Below are 13,986 nucleotides of genomic sequence, written 5' to 3' on the forward strand. Positions count from 1 at the left end.
TTTAGTAGCACAGTGGACTGTGGAGGCTGCAGTCATTAAGAAGCACCTTGAAAAGAAGTCTCAGAAATTATTATAGGGTTCGATACAGAAACAAACCAGATGGGTTCTACCAAAAAAGGCTGGGTTCATCTGGCAGTTGTGAGAAAAGTATAGTTAAACCCTGTGAGATAAAAGGTAAGTGTGGAGAGCCTTTTGGAGTGCCACTTGGCAGGAATCTGACATTAGGGCATGACAAAGAAGTAAGTTCATGCAGGGACCTGACATTGGCCAAGGACTAGGAAGCACGAATCTGATTTTAGGGTAGAACAAAGAAGTAGGCTCAGATATCTTGATCAATGAGTTTATTTCTTATATTCTTGCCATTTTAAAGAGTACTTCACTGAGAGTATTCAAAATCTTTTCATTCACGTAAAAGTTTTAGATTTACCAATAGTTTCCATGGATTTAAAAAAATGAATATTTCAGTACATTTATTTGTGTGTGTATCTAGACATGTACATACCATTGCATACATGTGGGAATCAAAAGAGAACCCTTAACTAACCAGTACGCCCAGAGCTCGTGTCTCTAGCTGCATATGTAGCAGAAGAGGGCCTAGTTGGCCATCATTGGGAGGAGAGGCCCTTGGTCTTGCGAAGATCATATTCCCCAGTACAGGGGAATGCCAGGACCAGGAAGTGGGAGTGGGTGGGTTGGGGAGCAGGGCCGGGAAGGGTATAAGGGGCTTTGGGGATAGCATTTGAAATGTAAATGAAGGAAATAGCTAATAAAAATTTCCTTAAAAAAAAGAGTGGGTTCTTTTTCTCCACCTTGTGGGTCCTGTAGATTAAACTCAGATGATCAGTCTTGGTCTCAAGCTCCCTTACCCAGTGAGCCAACTTGAAGCCATCTAATGACAAACAGACCCATAACAAGGAGAGAAAATAAAGTCCCAAGCAGCTAACTGGTGGATTGAGCATCTCACACATAAAGTTCTCAGACAGAGTGAATGCAAATCTTGTCCCAGTGGATCACCAGCAAGTGAAGGGATAGAAAGGACTATTCCGTTGTCTTCTAGGGAATTTAAGAGGAAAGAACGTCTGTTCTGTTGAAGAAGGATCAATCAACAAGGTCAGAAGCCATAAGCAGGTCAACTAAGCACAATGACCTGGTTAAATGGGTCAAGGTTGTGGGCTTGTGAGTAGAAGTCCCTCTCCCCAGGTCCTAACTTCCAGTCAATCCCATAGTGCTACCAGTTTGTTCATCAAAAAATATTTGGTATTTTCCTAGTCAAAAAACGTTAGTGGTTGTCCATTGCCTACAAAAGATAAGTTAAATTCTAAGGTCTACCCTTTAAGAAGTCCACCATCAAGCCAGGTGTGTTGACTCGTGCCTACAATCTTAGCATTTGGGAGGTAGAGACAGGCAGATCAAGAGTTCAAGTTCATCCTTAGTTGCACAGGAGTCTGAGGCTTGCCTGGGCCACGTGAAACTGTTGAAAAGTAGGAGTAGAGAAGGGGAGGAGTCAATGAAGGCTTAAAAAACAAGGGGAGAGGAGAGGAGAGGAAAGTGTCCAGAGGAGATGGGGAGGGGAGATCAGGGGAGGGAAAGACAGGAGGATAAATGAAGACAAGGAAAGGAGAGGAAGAGAAAAGAGGAGACAAGAAAGAAACTTGCCTCCTTCTGGCCCCAAGCAGGTTTTCTCCCCAGCCCCTCCGTGGGCAGATCCTACTCCAGCCACGTTTGATTCCTTTCTATTCACCAAGCTCTCCTGCTGCACTGCATGCACACGACTTCTCATTCTTCTGTCTTTAAAGAATGCCACCTCCATCTCTTCTAGAGTCTTTCAGGTTCTCTGGGACATTCATCCCAGCCAACTCAAGAGTGAGTTCAGTATTCCTTTCTCTCCAGAGAAAGCGCCATCCTCCTTTCCCACAGTGAATACTTCCTAAGAGAGCTATGGATTTATCAAGGGTTGCTAATTACCTAGAGACTATAAAGTCTATGAAGACCTAAGTCCTGTAGTAACAAATTCTTAAAATTCAAAAGAATATAATTTCATACTTGACTAACAAGCAGAGGTATGATCGAAGACTAGGTATGGGTATTGAAGTCTCATGTAATACTGCTTATAAAATATTATAATGCTATAAATTAAAGACCATTAAAAGTCAAGGCAATAAATCTTTTTGTAAAAGTATAATAAAAAAACGTTTAATAAATTTTTGCTCAAGCCACGACTCTATAATTCATCTTGTAGAGAGAACTTCGGAACATATTGCCAAGATCATAAACTGAAATGTTTTTTACCTAAATTTGTAATAAAAAGTCACCTTGTAAGACAATAAATTTATGCCATAATCTATGTCAGCTCTTTAGGAAATCAATACATTTTGAATAATTCCTAACTCAACTTCATTCACTCCTTACAAAATGCACAGTTTGTACATGGAAAATTCGTAACTCTCTTATTTACGACTACAACAATCCTGTGGGATTAATATCCCCCATTTCACAGACTAAGAAATTTGCTTAGGAGATTTACAATTCGCAAAAACTGTGGCTAAGCCTAACATCTCTATACTTTGAGGCACTGCCAGATTTAATCACCAAGTCAGCATTGTTTCATTAGATTTACTTCAACAGGAAGTGAACTCATGGAGAAAGAAAACTTTTACCAAGTGGAGTTAAATGAGAGTGGTTGCTCTGGACTGGAAAGATGGTTCAATAGACAAAGCATTTCTCAGGAAAGTACGAGGACTGGAATTCAGATGGCCAGCACCCAGCCAGAAAGCTGGGAGGGTGTGACCAGCTATCTGTAATCCCAGCTCTCAGAAAGCAATGACACGGGGTTCTTCCAAGCAAGCTGCTTAGTCAACCTAGTAGAATCTGAAATCTCAGGGTCAGTGGAAGGATGCTGCCTTGGTAAATAAACTGGTAAATGATCAAGAAGATACCACTGTCAACCTCAGACTGCTACACACATGTACACACATGCAAACATGCGCACACACATACATGCTCTCAATACATACATGAATATGCCAAAAAAGACTTGAGTGCTCAAGATGATTAATCTGAAGACATTCACAAAAAGTCAGCCAGCCAATATACATCCCTTAAGTTTTTATTTAATCAATCTTTTTTATGTCAGTTTACCTAAGAAAATAAAGTATCAGAAAGCTGAGAACTGCCTTCATAGGTAAGTTTACCACAGTCACCACTACTGTTCCCAAAGCTCTCAGGGTCATGGGGTCATTGTTTAAAGGTTTTTTTTTTAACTGTATTCTAAGCGTATTCTGGCTCTAATTTTTAAAAGTTTTACATTTATATATTGCACGGGTGGGTATGTACTACAGCATATATGGAGGCCAGAGGACAACTTTAAAAAGTCAGTTCTCTGCTCCCACAACGAGGGTTCCAGAAAGAAAGTGCCCTCACCCAGTGTACCATTCCCACTGGCCCTTCTGCCCTTGAATTTTATAAACACTGTTGTCATAGGAACACCAAAACTATTTCACCTAAGAAAATAACCATTGGTCCTGCCCACGACTGAACAGTAGAATTTCCCATTGCTGACTCATTTCCACTCTTTGGTAACTGTTGACCATACTGTAAAGTACTTTCAGTGGGGTGGGCTCAGATCTTCTGTGTCTGAGAGAAGCTCCAAAGCAATATGAGGTTGTATAGATAATGACGACAACCGTTCACATCTCATGTGCTTTCTAAAATACTTCGCTGTCTCCACATTTATCGCAAGGAGAGTCTGTTAAATCAGGAAGAACATGACTTTCTCCCTCTTAGAAGATGCTATTAGGTAGAAAACTCTAGCTGTAAAATGTCTTGTTGGGGATAGAGGTGGGGGAACCTTTTGTGTTCAGATGTGAATTCCTAATGAGCTAGTTCCTCATCTCCAAAAACATTATTTGAAGGCCCACATCCCTAACTATCTAAATTGGCCAACCTAGCTTTTTTTTTTTTTTTTTTTTTGTCTAGTTCTCAAAAAGAAAGCTGTCAACTTTCTAGGACAAAGTTCAGCTGAAACCCTTGTCTTCTTGCTTTATTCATTGCCCTACCCTCTGACACTTAGTGAGATTGTCAAACCAGAATCCTTCATGCTCTTTAAACAAAGAAATCTCAATAGCATTTCTCCCTTGGAGTAAGTCAAATACAAGTATTTCTCCAAGTTGCTCATCCTTTTTTATATATTTATAATATAATGTATTCTACACCATTTAGTCACAGAGAGCAACAGGCCCTGACTCAAGGCTTCTGGGTCATGTACCTGGCCTTGTTTACTTCTTCTTCATGGTTGATCTTGATTTCATGTTCAATTTTTCCCCAGACAGAGCCAGAACCTCCAAATTCCCCAAAGGCACTGAGCATCACCGTTAGAGAGCTGAATACTGAATATTTCATCTGATATGTGTGGTCCCAGGATAAGCGGAGGAAAGCTGAGGTCTTTGCCTTTAGGCCTGGTCACCTCTGGAAGCCATTGGGCAGTTAAGCTGGGCCACTCTCGGGCCTGGACCACCATCGAAGCATGAAGCAGAGTGTTCTTTTCCCATATTTTGTACTCCTCATTGATCACCTACTCTTTCACCTTGTCATCAAAGGATGATTCCTTGTCAGCCATAGCATCAAATCAGATAAACCCGGAGGGCTTGGGCAATCCTGGGGATATGTGTTACAGGAGTGTTGGGGAGGCTACGGGTTGGTTAAGAGTTCTTTAAATTACATTGCTTGGGCAAAATTGGCATAAAACATTTATATACTTTGGTTCAGTGGGATGGCTCAGCAGGGAAAGAAGCTTGCCACCAAGCCTCACAACCTGAGCTCAATCCCCAGTACCCCCGTGGTGGAAGAAGAAAACTGACCCTCCTCTAGGTTGTTTTCTGACCTCCACATGCACACTGTAGCACATGTACACACACACACACACACACACACACACACACACACACACACAAACACAAACACATACGCATAATTGTAAATTTTTTTAAAGTTCACATGTTTTTATACACATACACATAACACTTTGATAAATTAGGAGATAACTATAAAACTAATAGAATATGATGAATATCATATATATGTTCTTCTGCCGTGTGTGTGTGTGTGAGAGAGAGAGAGAGGGGGGGGGGGAAGGGAGAGAGAGGGAGAGAGAGAGAACAGCTAATATAAGATCTATTCATCAATTCTGTGGCTGTAATGAAATTTCGCATACTACAGACAACCTCACATAAGCATACCTCAAGGACTTTTTCATATTGTAAACTGATACTCTACCCTTTGATAATACTAGCCTACTGCCTTCCATACTGGTCTCTCCTAACCAGCACTCCACCCTTTGCTCCTGTGAATTTGAAAATCACCTATTATTCTCATCAGTAAGATCATGGAGTATTTTATCCCTTTGTCTGGTTTCTTGGCACCTAGTTCCTCTTCTGGGTATTCATGCTATTGTGAGTTGGAGAATACCTTTCTTTTTCCACCTTTTTTTCTCTCTTTTTCTTTTTCTTTTTCTTTTTTTTCTTTTCCTTTTCCTTTTCCTTTTTTTTCTTTTCCTTTTTTCCTTTTCCTTTTCCTTTTCCTTTTCCTTTTTCTTTTTCTTTTTCCCATAGTAGTCCACATTACGGATATGGCATGGTTTCTTTACCCATTGCTACACTGATGAACAAACACCGTCGCTGCCTCCACGTCTTGGCTGTAAAGATAGACTGCATTAAGCACGGACACTCGGGGCAAACTCTTATTTTGTTTACAGACTTCTCAGGACCAGAGCTGTATCACAGAAGTCCTATGTTCAAGTCTTTTGGGTCTTCTCCATGACATTTTATACAATGTCTGCAGTGATTTACACACCTGTGAATCGTACACAGGATTTGTTTTTCTCCATATCCTTATGAATGTTTGCTATAATACACGCATACACATACGTCATTCCACTGGCTGTGACATGCCTCCTGTGCTTTTCTCTGCACTGCTGTAATGGCTAGTTTAGTTTTCAGATACCTGTTGGCTATTTGCATATTTTTTAGTAACTGCACACAGTCCCTTTGTTTATATTTGACTATTATTATCCTTTTTTTTCCTCTACTGCATTTTGGAACCTCTTTGTGTTTTGGATATTAGCCCCTTAGCAGATATGTAGTCTGTTACTATAGGTTGCTTTCTTGGTTTTCCACTTCCTTTGTTCTGCCAAAGCCATGAGTGTGATTCCATTATCCCTTTGAACTTTATTTCCTGTGTGTTTGTTCTAGAAACCAACAGGGGGACTGATGTGAAGAGGGTTTTTTCCTAGGTTGTCTTCAAGGACTTTTCTAGTTTGAGGTCTGACATTTGCATGTATAAAGTGATTTTAGTCTTGTTGGTGTGTGCCCTTAGAGTGCAGTCCTAAGCTTTGCATCTGGATGTGCACTCTGCTTCCCAGTGCTGCTCATTAGGGAGAATCTCCTGCTGCCCCCCATTGAGTGTGCATGGCATCCCTGCCATTGAGTGTGCATGGCATCCCCGCCATTGAGTGTGCATGGCATCCCCGCCATTGAGTGTGCATGGCATCCCTGCCATTGAGTGTGCATAGCATCCCTGCCATTGAGTGTGCATGGCATCCCTGCCATTGAGTGTGCATGGCATCCCTGCCATTGAGTGTGCATGGCATCCCTGCCATTGAGTGTGCATGGCATCCCTGCCATTGAGTGTGCATGGCATCCCCGCCATTGAGTGTACATGGCATCCCTGCCATTGAGTGTGCATGGCATCCCTGCCATTGAGTGTGCATGGCATCCCTGCCATTGAGTGTACATGGCATCCCTGCCATTGAGTGTGCATGGCATCCCTGCCATTGAGTGTACATGGCATCCCTGCCATTGAGTGTGCATAGCATCCCTGCCATTGAGTGTGCAGGGCATCCCTGCCATTGAGTGTGCATGGCATCCCTGCCATTGAGTGTGCATGGCATCCCTGCCATTGAGTGTGCATGGCATCCCTGCCATTGAGTGTGCATAGCATCCCTGCCATTGAGTGTGCATAGCATCCCTGCCGAAGATCACTGACTGCATAAGAATGGTTTATCTCGGGGGGGTCTCCACTTTGATTCCTTTGTTTATACACCTGTGTTATGTCCATCCTGTAGGCATAATGTTATTGTGTACTGTGTGAAGATTCAAATGCTGATTTTTGTCTCCCCTGTATTTGGTTGTAGTCCTTATTCAGAGAGTCTCCTATCTCAATCTGTTCAATCCCCAATTGTTCCCTGGTATGCCAATAAAGAGCACACAAGCCAATGACTGAGCAGGGGAGAGACTAGAGCTGGAATTCCTGCCGGCCAGGGGAGGGGCAGGAAAGAGAATTCAACCACAGAGAGAGTCCAGGAAACACACCTGGAGGAAAGAAAGCCATATAATGCTAGTATCTTGGGGATTTGAGCTGGGAGGTAACCAGATTAGAGGATTGGAATAGAGTAATAACTGCTCAGTTGTGCCCTTAAAGCTTGATAAATAAATATACTAGTGCAACTGGGTAAGAGGAAAACTGTAATACACTTCTTAAAAAGCTACTACCATTGTAGCATGCTATTATTTTGGTTGTTGCAACTTTTTTACTTTCACTTTTGAAACCAAATTATACTTTGAAAGCTTCTTCCAGCTTTGCACTTTCTTAAGATTATGTTGGCTATACAAGGTCTTCTTTGGCTCAATAAGAATTAAATCTTTTTCTTACTTTTATCGGGGAAAAAAACAAAAGAGAAAGGAGAGAGAGAGAGAGAGAGAGAGAGAGAGAGAGAGAGAGAGAGAGAGAGATCTGTAGATTACTTTTGTCAAGATGAACATGTTTACACAAAGTATTTTTCGAATTATTCCTGTATTTTAAACTTTCTTTTGATGATGTTGCTAGTCTTCATTGTAAGTATTTTATCTCCTAGGCTAAACCTATTCCTAGGTACTTGATTCATTTTGATATTAATGGGGAAAAAATGTTTTTTGGTTTCTTCTGGAGCCATTCCTTGCTGGTGAGTAGAAATGCAGTAGTTTATGTACATGATGCTGTGTCTTGCCACTTTGCTGTATTTATTAGTGCTGGCTGATTTTTTTTTTTAACAAAGTCCTCCATGATTTTCCATGTAAAATCACCTGTGACCAGAGACCATTTTACTTCTGCTATTGCAATTCAAATCTGTTTTATTTCTCCATCTTAACAGGCACATTCCGCGGCTAGCACAGTGTTTCCTACCCTATAGGGTGATTAGGATAGTTGGGGTGGGAACCTTTGCTTGCCCCAGCTCACAGAGGAAAGTCTAAAGAGTTTGAGGTTGTTCATTTGTTTGGACTTGGTTCAGTTTCAATTTTCAGTGTTTCATTTGTTTCTGGGTTTTATGGTTTTTTCAGTTACTTTTGATTTGGAGGATTTTTTTTTTCCTGGTGGCAGTGGCAGGGTTTTTTCGTTTGTTTGTTTGTTTGTTTGGTTGGTTGGTTGGTTGGTTTTTTTTGGTGTTTGTTTGCTTGGTTTTGTCTTAAGATTATTTCTTTTTATACAGTTTCCTTGAAAGTCATGCATGTGTGCATGTTCCTGTGTATGTGAGTGAATTCGTATGTATCATCAGTACATAACACACATGTGTGCATGGAGACAGGGGTCAGCGTTAGGTGTCAGAGGTCAACATTAGGTGTCAGAGGTCAACATTAGGTGTTGCTCTCAGTCACTTTCCCTCATTGTTTTGGAGACACGGTATCTCATGAACCAGGAACTCAATGGCTGACTAAATTACTTAGTATTTAGTCAGGATCTTCCTCTCTCCACCTCCCCAAAGTTCGTTTTACAAGCATGTGTTACTGTCAGGGTCCATGATTCACTGAAGAATGATACCCCAGACTCAAACAGTACGTATACACAAAGCGGTTTATTCTGCAGAAGTCCTGCATGCTGTAGTCTGCCCATTACCAGAATAGAGAGACAACCAAGTGGGCTTGCAGGCCTGATTTAAAGCATGTTAGGGAATTCCAGAGTAGGTGACTTCTATGTAAATCTGTTGGGTCCATCTCTATGGACATTCAATTACCGGGGTATGCGGGGACTGGAAACTTGCTGGGGAGGTCTGGAAACTGTTTGTGATCCATTGTCTTGGCTCAGGCCAGGTGACAGGGCATCTTCTGAGGCCTGTGGAATTGCTCATTTCTTGGTATCAGAGATTTAGGCCTAGTTTCCTTAACTGCCAATTTGAAGCCTGTCATGGAATGAGCCTAGCCTTCCCATTACAATACCTGGTTTTTTCCAAGAATACTAAGGATTCAAAACCAGGTCCCTCAAGTCAAGCACTTTGCCTACTAAACCATCTCCCCAGCTCTGACGCTCTAGTTTGTTAATTGAAAAAAGAAGACTTGAGGGTTTGAAGGTTATCGTGCAATTTCATTTTATCCTTCATTTTCTTGATGTGGTGAGTAGAAATGCTTTCTGTGTATTGAGCCTTCCTTGCATCTGAGTGACAGCTCCCATTTGGCCATAGCGTACGTAGAATCCTCCTTGAAAGTTGATGCAGTTGGCTTGCTGAGGAAGTTTGTGTCTGTGTTCACCAAACATACTAGCTTATAGTTAGCTGTTCTGAGGTGTTCGTGCTCAGCTTTGATATCAGGATTTTGCTGCGGTTATAAAATAGCATTATAATCTTTTTTTTTCAGTTTTACTAGAAGTATTTTAAAAGGATGAGTCTTGATTCCTCACATAAATAATCTTCACCTAAGTCATTGGTCCTAGGCTTTGCTTTATTGATTATTTCACTTAATAACTTGGTATTACTATTATTATTATTATTAGTTTCAAGTTTTCTACTTCTTTTTCATTTAGTTTTCATAGACTCTGTGTGTTCAACAAGTCAGCCAATCTGCTGCTCTCTGGCGGGCCATATTCCGTCATGATGTTCTTTAATTCTGTGGGGTCAGTTTTAATGTCTCCTCTTTCCCTTACAAATTTATTCATTTGAGCCTTCTCTCTCTTTCTCTGCCTTGATGATGCTTTTGTTTGTCTATTGTTTCATTAGTTACTGTGATTACTGTTTATTTTATTTTTTCTAAAGCAGGTGACATGTAGGTCAGACCAATACCAAACCCAATGCATAGCTGAAACTCACCTTGAACTTGTCATCTGCCCCCTTGCACCCCCAAATGCTAGGATTACAAGTGTATTTTCCTACAACAGCTGTTATGCCAACCACCACTATTCTGTTCCTTTGAGCTTTCCTCTGGTCTCATGTCATCAAAATAAAACACTACCATTCACTTTTTACATTTAATCCTAGTTCAGATAGCCTTAATTTTGACCTTTATCCCAGATCTGGTGTGACCGTTTCTATATACTCAGGAAATTTTTCCAAGCCAATGTCCTGGTATTATTTCAAAATTTAATAGTCATTAGTTTACTCTGTTCTTAAGATACTGGTTTTCTGCATGTATTTTTCAATACATATTTAGGTTCATGTATATGTATCTGAGTGTGTGTGTTCCACGTTCTTAAAGGAGATGGGCCAGGTGAGAAGAAGGAATTAGGTTCCTTGGAACTAGTCACAGGCTGTTGTGAGACACCCCATGCATGCTAGGAACTACACACAGGTCCTCAACAAGAGCAGTCAGTGCTCTTAACCTTGGGCCATCTCTCCAGCCCCATGTGTAGTTTCTAAAATACTCAAGTATCTACTAATGTCTACTTATACTGGAGTAAATCCTTCATAGAGTGGAACAGGCAGGGAAAGGGTTTCATCTCACCTTAAAAATATGTTTCACATGAGCAAAGTGGCATGGGAAATCAAGTTTCTCAAGCAGTTTGTGAGTAATTTCAACGTTGATTTTTCCACCTCTAAAATCATCCTGAACCTTTGACAAAAACCATGTATGAAGCACGGGAAGTTAAGGAAATTCTCGAAGTCACTCACTGAGGGATTTAAAATTCTTAGAGAAATAATTTGTCTGCAGTTTTAATGGATCATCTATCCTGTGCTCAGACAGTTGTAAATAAGCACTATTTACAATAAAATAACAGCTTTTCAGCCATAGGAAAGGTGTGGAAGATATAAAAAGATATAACTCAGTTAAAATGCAGGATGGTTTCTTAAAATGGGAGTAAAAAGTTAGCACTTGAGAAATTCATTATTCCATTACTACACACTGTTGGTCTGAGAGCCTGAGCCTGAGAGTTACTGAACTCCAAGATTCTCTCCCCGACCTGACCTCCCTCATCAAGAAAGATGAGAAAATCAACAGTCAATCTTACAGAAGTCAGAGCACTGGATATATTCATAAAACATTATTAAACATAGGCTACTGTGTGTTCAATAGCAACTATGACTGGTTAAATTACTAGGCAAGTCAAATGTCCTACAGGAGAAAGCTGCTCCAATCTCTGCTCCATCTTACATTGTTAAAACTAATGAGTAAGTCTCAACCTTACTGACTATGGCTCAATACGAAAAAATGCATTTTCTTATCCTAACAATAATGATGGTAGAATATAATAGAAGCTAAGAAAACCCAGGAAGCTCAGAGCTGTGGAAATAAGTAGAAGGCTCACACTTAAATGGCAGACACTTGAATTCGTGACTCTGTGAAGAGACTGAGAGACAGTGAAGAGAGGGAACCAAGCAAGAGAGGGAACGAGGCAGAGAGAGACCTTCAGGATGGATATCTTGCTTCTGCGAGCTCATGAAGTTGGCTTTCCATGATTTCATGATCTGGGCCGCTTGTCCTCCCATAGAGGGCTCTTCGTCTAAGGTGTCACTTGTCTTAGAAGTAACACTGTCTTTTTGTGACCGTCATCAGCTGTTCTCGCTGCTACCGCTTTTCTAGGGAAAAGGCAGAGAACACATAGCCTGTTGCCTTTGCTCTTGTAGATCAATGTGCACTCAAAAAGTGCACACACATAACACAAAGAGAGGGTGGTGGGGGGGACATGAAAGATGTGGTCCCTGCCTAAAATATTTGACTTCTTATGTTATGAGAATTTCTAATCCCACTGGCATTTTCAATAAACTCTATTTGTGTCTCTGTGTATGTGTGTGTGTGTGTGTGTGTGTGTGTGTGTGTGTGTGCGCGCACGCGCACATGCACATGAGCTCACACTTTTTGTAACGTGTGCACTGAGATCAGAGGACAACTTGCAGGAGACATATCTCTCCTTCCATCCTGTGGGTTTTGGGAACCATACTCTTTCTCAAGCTCGGTGGCCGGGCTGAGCTATTTCTCAGCCTTCATTGTATCTCATTTTGTGTTTCCTATTTTGTTTCTAACCCTCAAGTCTTTCATCACAATGTTTACCCCCAGGGTGGGGCAGCTATTCTAAGGGCCTGAGTGGAAATCAGTACCATATGACAGTTGAAGAGACCACATGCTAGCCAAAGCTGAGTCCAAACCCCAGGGAACATCTCTAGACTGCCAACATCATATAACAGACACAGAGAAAACATACCACTTTCGAAGAAAACTTGTCCAGAAGCTAAGTTCTTAAAACCTTCACAGTTGGCATGGCTTGCCAGCTGAACTCCACACTGTCAGGTTACTATCATTTTCTTCTTTGGTTTTGAGTACTCATTGTGACGTCATTAGAAGTTCCACACTTCTCTGTGACGTCACCAGGATCTGCAGAGCTTGACTGACTGCCCTTCTTCATAGACCAGCATACTGCTCTAAAGCTTGAATGAGTAACACCTTGAATGGGCAAGGTATCCCATGGACCGTTTTCTCACCCTGTGAGCACCCTTCATTTCAGAAGCTTTGCTTCTGCTGCCACTGGCCATGTCACTCAGCGTCTTGAGTAGGAAAGAGAAAGAGAAAGTCATCCACAGGCTCTTAGTCCAGGCTCCTCCTGGGGAATTTGTGAATGCCTTTGACGATCTCTGTCTGCTTATCCGAGATGAAAAGCTTATGCACCATCAGGGTGAGTGCGCAGGCCATCAGCACTGCCAAAAATACTGTGTCCCACTCTGCATCGACGGCAACCCAGTCCTCCTGTCTCACCACAATGTGATGGGTGACTTCCGCTTCTTTGACTACCAGAGCAAACTTTCTTTCAGGTTTGACCTACTCCAGAATCAACTGAGGGATATCCAAAGTCACGGAATCATTCGGAATGAGACCGAGTACCTAAGATCCGTTGTTATGTGTGCCTTAAAACTCTATGTGAATGATCACTACCCAAATGGAAATTGCAATGTGCTGAGAAAAACAGTCAAAAGCAAAGAATTCTTAATAGCTTGCATTGAAGACCACAGCTATGACAATGGAGAGTGTTGGAACGGTCTTTGGAAGTCTAAGTGGATCTTCCAGGTAAACCCGTTTCTAACCCAAGTCACAGGGAGAATTTTTGTGCAAGCTCACTTCTTTAGGTGTGTCAACCTTCATATTGAAGTCTCCAAGGACCTAAAGGAGAGCTTGGAGGTGGTCAATCAAGCCCAGTTGGCTCTCAGTTTCGCAAGGCTTGTGGAAGAACAAGAGAATAAGTTTCAAGCTGCTGTCATAGAAGAACTACAGGAGTTGTCTAACGAAGCCCTGAGAAAAATATTACGGAGGGATCTTCCAGTGACACGCACTTTGATTGACTGGCAACGGATCCTCTCTGACTTGAATCTGGTGATGTACCCCAAGTTAGGGTATGTTATTTACTCAAGAAGTGTGTTGTGCAACTGGATAATATAAAAGGTTGCTGCTCCTGGTTATCGGCTCAAGCTAAAGTGTTTTCTGGGGAGTAAGTGCTTGGATAGAGTTGGGAAGCTCCTGGACTCGTAATAAGCCTTTCTTTAGTCCTGTGCCAGTTTGAAAAGGGGGAAGAATAAGAAATCGTGTTATACAGTCAGTATTCACCAACACAGCAAAAAGGGTAAATACATTTCATAACGTTAACTGTCACAAACTCAGAGGTTTTTATTAGAGCCTAAAATAATTTACGAGGTGGCCATGATTAAGTCTATATGACTCCTGTATATGTTTCTGTGTTTGTGTGCCTGTGTGTAGGTGTGTGTGGGTG

At 41.5% G+C, this 13,986-nt stretch overlaps 2 protein-coding genes across 8 annotated transcripts in view; one reads left to right on the forward strand and one right to left on the reverse strand.

Moving 5' to 3' along the window:
• Positions 1 to 12,570, reverse strand: part of Plcz1 (phospholipase C, zeta 1) — a 54,093-nt gene extending 41,523 nt beyond the window's left edge. For 5 of the 7 annotated variants that reach the window (XM_006506899.4, XM_006506900.4, XM_017321343.2 and 2 more), the window contains exons 1-3: positions 12,433 to 12,570; positions 11,653 to 11,809; positions 10,737 to 10,860 (exon numbers count right to left, since the gene is read on the reverse strand). In XM_006506899.4, coding sequence (XP_006506962.1) covers positions 10,737 to 10,860; positions 11,653 to 11,687 — 159 coding nt within the window. In that variant the 5' untranslated portion in view covers positions 11,688 to 11,809; positions 12,433 to 12,570. The remainder of the gene's footprint in view (positions 1 to 10,736; positions 10,861 to 11,652; positions 11,810 to 12,432) is intronic. The other 2 variants (XM_030255111.1, NM_054066.4) reach the window with 2 other exon arrangements.
• Positions 12,571 to 12,638: 68 nt separating this feature from the next.
• Capza3 (capping protein (actin filament) muscle Z-line, alpha 3) lies at positions 12,639 to 13,919 on the forward strand. The gene has a single exon (NM_007605.5). It carries the CDS (start codon positions 12,759 to 12,761, stop codon positions 13,656 to 13,658), a length of 900 nt encoding a protein of 299 aa, NP_031631.3. The 5' UTR covers positions 12,639 to 12,758; the 3' UTR covers positions 13,659 to 13,919.
• Positions 13,920 to 13,986: the final 67 nt, after the last annotated feature.

Source organism: Mus musculus, chromosome 6, assembly GCF_000001635.26.
Source record: "Mus musculus strain C57BL/6J chromosome 6, GRCm38.p6 C57BL/6J".
Classification (NCBI taxonomy): Eukaryota; Metazoa; Chordata; class Mammalia; order Rodentia; family Muridae; genus Mus; species Mus musculus.